Source organism: Dendrobium catenatum, unplaced genomic scaffold (genome assembly GCF_001605985.2).
Source record: "Dendrobium catenatum unplaced genomic scaffold, ASM160598v2 fragScaff_scaffold_1251, whole genome shotgun sequence".
In the NCBI taxonomy this organism is placed as follows: Eukaryota; Viridiplantae; Streptophyta; class Magnoliopsida; order Asparagales; family Orchidaceae; genus Dendrobium; species Dendrobium catenatum.
In genome coordinates, this window is record NW_021319713.1 from 218592 (window position 1) to 229346 (window position 10755).

Consider the following 10755-nt stretch of genomic DNA (forward strand, 5'->3'; position numbering starts at 1 on the left):
AATCAATTTGAGCCCCATACAGACTCAGCCAATTCATACCCAAAATAATTTCATATGAGGAAATGGGTAATAAAATTAAACAAGATTTCCACTTCTTATTAGAAATCTCAATATCACAGAAATAAAATTTTTTGGTTATCATACTATCTCTAGTCGACAAAATAACAGAAAGAGAAATATGTAGTGTAACTGAGGCCAATTATAATAAATTGAAACAACGCTCAGAAATAAATGAATGACTAGCTCCATAATCAAATAAAACATGACATAGATGCTCAAAAATATATACCATACTTATCACAACATCTGGAGCATCCTAGGCCTCCTACTGAGTCAAACTATATATACGTGGATGAATTGGAGCTAGAGCTACAGAACTACTATGCTCTCTCTTACTACTGCCAGATGGTCTCCTTGCCACTAAACCTGAACCACTAACTCTACCAGATGATCCTTCATAAAAAGTATGAGGAGGAATTTCCCTCGGCCTCCCTACTGGTCTGACAAAGCTCTCTGTTCTGGACTTAGATCGTCGGTCAAATCCAACTTATGAACACTTTGTTACCCGATGTCCCATTTGATCGCATCTGAAACATTGTCTAGTCATCCTATAGTACTGACCAAAATGATGTCGACCATAATTCTAACACAGAGGTACCCCACTAATAGAACCATAATTGGTTATACTACCATTATCAGAAACTGTTACAGATACTGACTGTCCACTTATCTCAAAATCTCCATATGTAAATCTACTCTTTTTCCCAAAAAAGCCACTACTAGAAGTCTCACCATTGAACATATTCCTACTAGTCATCCACCACTGCTGAGTAGCCGTCAGTTCATTCTCTATCAGTCAAGCACTCTACACAAGCTCAGAGAAATCAAAAATGTAAAATGGCACAAGAGATTGTCCCAAGCTATCTTGAAGGCCTCTCAAAAATCTGTAACACTTCTCAGTAGGAGTACTAACCAACTATGGGGCATATCTAGCCAAAGTAGTGAACTCTGTCTTGTACTGCATAACTGTCTTGCTCCCTTGAACTAACCTAAGAAAAGTCTCTTACATTTGTTTTCATACAGAAGGGGGTGCAAACCAGGATCTAAACACCTTAGAGAACTCCTCCCAAGTAATCAAAGAGTTCAATCTCCCTAGAAATTTCTCCTCCTGTTGGCCCATCCACTAGCGCTCTACCTCACCATCTAACAAAAAGATTATTAATGGTACCTTTCTATCAAGATGACATTACATACCATAAAATGTCTTTTCTTGCCTCCTCAACTAGTCCTCTGCTACTCTAGGCTCAACAGTGCCCTCAAATCTCAGATGATTCAGTTGCAAAAACATCTATAGATGTCTATCTACATCTTCATATCTAATAACAGAATCCCTATTTGTGCCTCACCCATCATTTGAGCTATTAATATAGCAAACTGTGAAACTATATATGAATAAACTATTGGAGCATAACTATTTATAGGAGCTGTATGACTAGCACTCTGTCCATCAGTCATGTCTGGATCTGGTGGATCCATAATCACATAGAGTATGTAACTATACACACATGCACGTAAAACAAAATTATGAACACTTAGATGGACTTGAAACTACCCCACCAGACTTATAGATAAATTCCTATAGCTCTGTTTTACAATTCAATTTCAAAACTATTACTCTGATACCACTCTAAGTGCTTGTCATTCCCCAACCCGACCAAGATTGATCCTATCGTGTTGAGCGGTGACATAGCTACTACTAATATCCAAGTACTAAAAAATGCATCCATAAAGTCTCTTTCATTCATCAAAATAATTATATACACTATAGTCCATGGCTACAAACAAGAGTTACAGAACTAAAAAGTAAACTAGTCATGACTGTACAAAAATCAAAATAATAAAATATCTATAACCTAATATTTGATCATGAACAGCTAGTCCACAACCTCTTTCCCTTTACCAGATCCTGAAAACTATGAGTAAAACTACAGTGAACTATAACAGCTCAGCAAGTCACACGAGCCAATCTAAATTTCCAAACATTCTTTTATTTTAAATATTTTATGGAAGATTTAAAAGAAATTAATTGCAGTTTAAATAATTCACTAAATTAAGAATCACAAAATAGAACAATGTAATAAATACATAACAAATATTCTATGATTCAGATAACCGTACAGAATAAATGAATCAGATAACAATACAGAACAAATGATTCATATAACAGTACAGAATACATAAATCAGATAACAATACAGAATAAATGAGTAAATGCAAATTCACATCACAGAGTTATTCAGATCACATTTCCCGGACTCTGACAGAATCTCAAAAGATTCTAGCCCCTTATAACTCCCTTTTTATTTGTGCTTACAATACTAGAACATATCAGATTCAGATCATATTTTCCCAGACCCAGATATAATATCAAAGGATTCTTGCCCCTTATAACTTCCAAAAATTCTCTGACATAAACAAAATCTAAAAGGATTTTAGCCCCTTATAACTCCCAAAAATTCCCTGATACAGACAGAATCTCAAAGGATTCTGGCCCCTTATAACTCCCAATATATAACATTTAATCACATGTGCACATATATCATCACATTATAATAATTACAAAGTAATTGACCATGTATCAAAATATCACATTATTGTATAATGGCAGATAACAGAAAATCCAACGAGGAAAAAATGCACAGTTTTAAAAAATTACCAGATTACTAGGGATTGTATAAAATAATATTTTAAGGCTTTCATTGTACTACAATATTATTTTTCAACATCCCGATAATTTTTATTCAATAAAAACCCCTCAGATTTTTGAATACCCGAAGAAAAATTTTCAGAAAATACTCAGAATGTGCATAATCATAATCTCTATAACATATAAAAAGTGATGCGGTGAATGTTTTACTGGTATAAAGTTATCCCCATTTTTCGCTAACAAATACAAAATTTTAATAAGAATATTAGCCAAAACTTTCACATTTTGAAAATTGAGATAGACATAACGTGTCTTACCTCAAGTCGAACAACTTTTCCAACTGGGTTGACGGACGAAAATGGCCCGAAGTTGTCCAAAAATCCGGATTTTCTCTCTCTTCCTTTCTCTTTCTCTCTCCTCTCTCTTTCCGATTCCTCTAAACCATGAAAATGAATAAATAATGGGCTTAGATATTTTTTATCGTACGGACAATATTTATGTTCGTACCGAGATAAATGCCTCTATTCAGTTCTCGGATAATGAACGTACAGACGATAATTAATTTCGTATAGGGACGAACGCCTCTGTTATGTCCTCGGATGACGATCGTAGAAACGATATTTAATTTCATACAGGAAGGAATGTCTCTGTTCAAATCACATTCAATTCATCCAGACAATTCGTATAGACGAAATAAAAAATTCTAACTGTTCGTCCTAGACAAACTGAGTTCGTATTGGTCGAACTTCTCTAAGTTAACCAAAAATTTCTTTAAAGATTAAGGGTTTCACAGTCTTCTTCTTATATTGCTAAGGTTTTATATTACGTAATTTACTATTAATAAGGCGACATCAAAAATGGGTATTAGCACTAGAAATAATAGAAATAGTATGATTTAAGTGGAAATGCAAAAATAATGGTAAGTGGTGCATGTAAAGTGCATAGTACATGGGATGCATAATATTATGGTGAATCCCTTCGGTGCTGGGAAAAGGCTTGTTGCACGGAGGAATGGTGTTCTCAGTATAGTCCTTATTCTCTGTTGAGGAGTTCAGTTGCTTTCTTTATCGAAATATTTGTATTTAGAGGTACAAATCATTAATAAAAGTTATTATTTTGGCATCTTGAAGGAATACACCAAAGATCATTGAGGTTTTGAGCTCCGATGGTTCAAGCTGCAGCCAGATACCATCCTCTAGAGCAGATCCACTACAAGGTTTGTGAGCTCATGCCATTTCCTGTCAAGAAGAATATTAGAGAAATTTCTATCCTTATAAATTACCCTCTTTATAATAAAAGGGCATTACTTTTAAGAATTGATAGTCAAATCCTCGTTGTTTTTATTTCTTCTTAAATTAAGGACTGGAAAAATACAACAACAACATCAAGTCTTTATCCCACTATGTGGGGTCGGCTACATGAATCCTTTTTCTTCATTGTGTCCTATTAAAAGTCAAATTCTCGTTTAAATCTAATAAAGAAAGGTCATTCCTAATATTTTCTAACCAAGTCTTTTTAGGTCTACCCCTACCTTTCTTAATACAAGTCAAATCTAATACCTCTACTCTCCTAACCGGGTCATCGAAAGGCCGTCGTTTTATGTGGCCAAACCATCTAAGGCGACTCTCTCTAATTTTATCTTCTACTGGAGCTACTCCAACCTTTTCATGTATATGTTCATTTCGTATCTTATCTCTAAGGGTAAAGCCACTCATCCACCTGAGCATCCTCATCTCTGTCACACTTAACTTAGTATTATGCTTCTCTTTTAATGGCCAACATTCGGCACCATAAAGCATTGCAGGCCTCACTATCATCTTATAGAATTTTCCCTTAAGTTTGAGGGGTACATTTCTATCACATAACAAGCCCGATGCATTCCTCCACTTCAACCATCCAACTTGAATTCTGTTGATAATATCCCCATCTATTTCACCATCACTCTGAACAATAGATCCAAGATATCTAAAACGTGTACTCTTATTAATGACTTGATCGCCCAAAGTCACAATCCCCTCACTAGGTCTATTACTACTAAAATTGCACTCCATATATTCCGTTTTAGATCTACTCAAGCGAAAACCTTTAGACTCTAAGGTTGACCTCCATAATTCAAGTTTACCTTCAACTCCCTCTCTAGTCTTATCAACAAGAAGAATATCATCAGCAAAAAGCATACACCAAGGTACATCCTCTTGCAAATGTCTAGTGAGAACATCCATGACTAAAGCAAATAGATATGGGCTTAAGGCTGATCCTTGATGTAACCCAACCGAAATAGGGAAATACTTGGTCAATCCACCTTGTGTTTGAACACAAGTAATAGCTCCTGCATACATATCTTTAATGATTTGAATATAAGCATTATTGACTCCTTTCTTTTCAAGAACTCTCCATAGCACTTCTCTTGGAACTTTATCATATGCTTTTTCTAAATCAATAAATATCATATGTAGATCCTCCTTATTTTCTCTATATTTCTCCATCAAACCTCTTAATAAATGTATGGCTTCCATAGTCGACCTACCCGGCATGAATCCAAATTGATTTTGAGAAACATTAGTGTCATGCCTCAACCTATGCTCCATAACTTGCTCCCATAGTTTTAAAGTATGACACATTAACTTAATACCTCTATAATTCGTGCAATCCTGTGCATCGCCTTTATTCTTAAAAATAGGAATTAATACACTCATTCTCCACTCATCTGGCATCTTTTTAGTCTTCAAAATAGTATTAAAAAGTTTAGTAAGCCATGAAATTTCTTCATCTCCTAAGCATTTCCACACCTCTATTGGAATATCATCAGGTCCAACAGTTTTTCCACCCTTCATTTTCTTTAAAGCCTCTCTAACTTCAGTTTTACTAATACGCCGATAAAAACAGAAATCTTTACTTTCATTTAGGGTGCTAAGGTCACTATAGTCAATCTTATTTTCACACTCTTCATTAAAAAGTTTAGCAAAATATCTCATCCACCTTTGTTGAATATCATCTTCTAAGAAAAGTATTTTTTGATCTTCATCCTTAATACACTTCACTTGAACTAAATCCTTACTACTCCTATCTCTTTGTTTGGCTAACTTATACATATATCTTTCTCCCTCTTTAGTATCTAATCTATTATATAAATCACTAAAAGCTAATGCCTTTGCATCGCATATTGCTTTCTTAGCATCCTTACGAGCCACTTTATATATTTCCCAATTATCAGAATTTTTAAAATTAAACCAATTTTTATAACAAATCTTCTTATTTTTAATCTTTTCTTGCACAATTGGATTCCACCACCAACTATTTTTACTATTAGGAGCTTTTCCCTTTGATACTCCAAGCACATCTTTTGCAGTATTCTTAATATCACTAGCCACTTTTTCCCACATAACATTAGCATCCTCATGCACAGACAAAATCTTAAGATCTAAAATCTTACTCACAAAAATATTTTGGTTAATATTCTTTAAATGCCCCCATCTAATCCTCGAAAAACGTTTTACTTTATTTTTTATTTTATGCCCCTTTATCTTAAAGTCCAAAACTAATAATCGATGTTGGGTACATAAACTTTCACTCGGAATAACTTTACAATCTTTGCAATCTAAACGGTTTAATTTTCTAATAAGAAAATAGTCAATCTGGGTTGTACTATATCCATTTTTATAAGTGATGAGATGCTCATTCCTTTTCTTAAATAAGGTATTAGCAATTGAAAAATCATAAGCTAAACAAAAATCTAATATGGTCTTGCCACCTTCATTCGTCGTTCCAAATCCATGGCCACCATGAATGCTTTTAAAATCATCTACCTCTTTACCAACATGTCCATTTAAATCTCCTCCAATAAAAACTCTTTCTTCAAGAGGTATATTTTGTATTAATTCTTCTAAGTCATTCCAAAAATTTAATTTAGAACTTATATCCAAACCTATCTGAGGAGCATAAGCACTTATAATATTAACAATCTTATCCTCAACAACAATCTTTAAAGCTATAATTCTATCACCAATCCTATTAATTTTTATAACATTATCCTTTAAACTCTTATCTATAATGACACCTATACCATTTCTAGTACGACTCCTACCCGAATACCAAAGTTTAAATCCTAAACTATCGATTTCCTTGGCCTTCTCTCCAACCCACTTAGTTTCCTGAATGCATAAAATATTTAATTTCCTATGAATCATAATATCTATTAACTCCATTAATTTACCTGTAAGGGAACCTATATTCCAAGTTCCTATCCTAATTTTAGTATCATGGACTAGCTTCTTTGCCCACATCCGTCCTTGATGCGGGAACCCTTGCCTATTTAACACTGCACCCGGGCGCCGGTGCAGCGGCCCTTGCACACTTGTCACTGTATTCAGGCCATACAGCGCGTCGCTTCCAGGGGACGCCCTAGCATTAACACAATTTCTTAAAGGATTCATGTCATTTTTGTTCGACAAGTTTTACGCTGGCTGTCGACTACCTAATGCAACCCTCTACTTTTCTCATCCAGGACTTGGGACCTAGCAACGGCAGTGTTAAAATCGATTGATATGTGTAATGAAAATTGTTCACTTTCCCAGATATTATCAGCACCTTTATTTGGCAATCCTGTAAGCAGAGCCACTTCATTTGAAGTGAATCATCCCTTGATGATAAAGCATTGATGAGGAATATCCTATAATGAGAGTAGAGGAGAACATTATGCTGGAATAGTGGGAACTTTAAAAATTGATATATGTTTAATCTCTTTAAGGTGTCCTAAACATCCTTATCTAACATCTCGATGAATGAGTCACATATAGTTCTAAAAGTTGGTCTGTAATAATAAGTAATCTTTGGAACATACATCTATAAACATCACTGAAAAATCATAATTTAAAATCCAAATTAAAATGACAAACACAGTTAATACACAATCAATACAAAGATAATATACGGTCAATACATAATTAATATGCAGTAACTATACAATAGATACACAATCAATATACAAATCAATACATAGTCAATACACAGTTAATACCAAGTCAATACACATTTAATACAAGTTCAAAAGGAGTCACAAAAAAAAAAAAAAAAAAAAAAAAAAAAACTCATAGACATTTGAAATACGTGCAATCTAATTTAAAAAATGGAATACAAAGTCAATACACAATTAATATACAGTTGATACACATGCGATACATAGTCAATACACAATTAATACAAGTTCAAAAAAGAGACAAAAAAAAAAAAAACTTATAGACATTTAAAATTTGTGCAACCTAATTTTAAAAATGGAATATAAAGTCAATACACAATTAAATACACAGTCAATATACAATCAATATACTATCAGATCACAGTTAATATCAAGTTAATATACAGTTAATACAAGTTCAAAAAGTAGACAAAATGAATAAAAATAACTCACATACATTTGAAACATGTGCAACCTAATTTAGAAAATTGAATACAAAGTCTACACATAATCAATACACAATTAATACTAAGTTTTAAAAAGATTAACAAAATGGATAAAAATACCTCTCAGACATTTGAAATATGTGCAACCTAATTAGAAAATGAAATGCAAATCGATATACAGTTGATACATAGTCGATATATAGTCAATACATAAGTAATACATAGTTAATACAAAGTCAATACATAGTTAATATAAGTTCAAAAATGAATAAAATAATTCATAGACAATTTATGAAATCTATACAATATAATTTAGAAAATTAAATACAAAGTTGATAAACAATCAATATATCGTCAATACACATTGTATAATCTCATATGTTTAAAATTTTACATGAAGGCTTACATTTGCTGATTTGCAGTAAGACGAGCGTACATCAATGTATGCCCAACTGATTGCCCTTTTTTGCTTTTTTTAACAGTGTGATGTATTGACTTTTTTTTTTTAAACAAGATAGGTCACAACAGCTACAAAAAAGCGACAAACAAATACTCTAAACCCTAAAAACTATAAACATAAAATCTAAAACCTATTTTGAGAGACAAAAAAAAAGTATCTCTTTAAAGATGAACTGAACAAGAATGACAGTCTAACATTTTTAGAAGATGATAAACTTAACGAGTTAACACAGAGCCTAAATGCTAATGAATAATGAACGATTTACAGTGCCGAAGATGAAAAGTGAATGGTGAACCCACTCCAATGCTGAAGATGAAAAGTGAGTCGGCTCCGTAACTTTTGATGGGCGGCGGATTCAAAATTTTCATCTCTGGACCACGCAAAATCCGTCAAGAGAAAAATAAAATAAAAAGCACCATCAGAATACGTCTTCCGAGCTGAGCTAGGGTTTTTCTCTTCTCTTGTTTAGCTGGTTTGTGCGCCGCCACCCTCACTCCTCCTCCGGCTTTGCCGGAGGCTTCCTCGACCATGGATTCTTCTTCTTCCCTTCTAGATTTTCCTCATCTCCCTTCTGCCAGAGTTCCCCCATCTCCTCTGCCTCAACGCAATTGGAATGCTATTTTTTCTCCTAGTGTTCCCTCTTCCGACAAGCTGCACCTTTCTCACTTCCCTGAGGAACCTGATATTGTTCCTTTTTCTGGGGAAAAGTTGTCAACTGGAGCTGAAGACTGGAGTCGTTGTCTGGTTGGCTATTCTATTGGCCGGAGGCCTTATTATGAGGCTTTGCTTGGAGCGATTAAAAAGACGTGGAAGCTCAAAGGTTCGTTAGAAATGTTCTCGTTAAGTGATGGTTTTTTCCTCTTCCGCTTTTCTTGTTCGGAAGACTTTGACACCGTCTGGACCAAAGGCATTTGGTTTCTTCTTGGTAAACCTTTTATCATGCAGAAGTGGCATCCCAAATTTAAGCCAAAAAGAGAAAATTTCACCTCTATTCCAATTTGGGTAAAGATTCATGACCTTCCCCTTGCATGTTGGAACTCTGAAGGGATTTCACGTATCGCAAGCAAAATTGGGATTCCTCTAGCTGCGGACACTCTCACCACGAAGAAGACTAGGTTGACATATGCAAGAGTTTGTGTTCTGGTAGACTGCCATGCATCTTACCCTGAAGAAATCAAAGTTTCTCTTGATGGTGATATTGTTGCTCTCAAAGTTCAGTATGAGTGGAGACCGTCTCCATGTGCTCACTGTAAGTCTCTTGTTCACTTCTCCTCCTTCTGTCCTTCGAAGCCGCAGGAAGAGGGTGATAAACCTAATGGTTTTTCTAATAATCTACCTCCCCGAGGAAGAAGTCATAGCAGGAAACCAAACAATCGTTCCGTCTCTAAACCTCCTGCTGGAAACCTTGCTTCCTCTTCATCCCCTGCTTTGGTCATTAACTCTAGAAGTGATCCTCCTGTCACTGAAAGTGCTCAAGGTCCTGTCTCACACTCTTCTCTTGTCCGTTCTGGTACTGGTAATATAAGCACTGCTGTTGAAATGAATGAGCTTGGTCATGTTCTCCATTATCAACCTCATTCCCCTTCTTCGAAAAACCCAAACTCTGACCAATTTATCTCTTCTCTTAATGATCTTAAGAGTAGGATTTCGGAGGTTCAGGAGGAAGGTGTTGCTCTTATCTCGGGACAAGCTATACCCAACTTAAATTCTCCAACTGCGGATAACTCAATTTCTACTGGGGGCATTTCCACTTCTGTTGTGGATTCTCAAGGTATCATATCTCCAAACAGATTTGATCTATTAAAAGATAACGAGGAAGTGTCAAAACCTGAGGATAACACCTCTTCTATGAATTCGGGTTGTCCTGGTCCTAAGAACAAGTCTTCTATTAAACCACAAACTCAAGCGAATGCTAATGGCAATGGGGGGAAAAAATCGGCTAGGGGCAAGCAGTCTAAGAAGCCCCAATCCTCCTCCTCCTCTTGATGTTTTTGCCGTCCATGGCTGCTTGGAACGTCCGGGGCTTCAACAGACCGGATAAAGTTCTGAGTTGTAAGCGCTTGCAGGCTTCTTTCAAGCTTGATTTGCTGTGTATTTTAGAAACTCGGATACATTCTACTGCTTTTAAAAATCCTTTTTTTGAGTCCAACCATATGATTTTCCCTTCTGAGAAAAGCTGCAATAACTT

The 10755-nt window shown here is 35.1% G+C and overlaps 1 protein-coding gene across 1 annotated transcript; it reads left to right on the plus strand.

Moving 5' to 3' along the window:
• Positions 1–9095: 9095 nt before the first annotated feature.
• On the plus strand, positions 9096–10553 carry LOC110093811. The gene has a single exon (XM_020818811.1). It carries the CDS (start codon positions 9096–9098, stop codon positions 10551–10553), a length of 1458 nt encoding a protein of 485 aa, XP_020674470.1.
• The last annotated feature ends 202 nt before the right edge of the window (positions 10554–10755 follow it).

Bases quoted from the DNA above. Each gene is read 5' to 3' on its own strand.
- LOC110093811 (XM_020818811.1), top strand. From the start codon at position 9,096: ATGGATTCTTCTTCTTCCCTTCTAGATTTTCCTCATCTCCCTTCTGCC.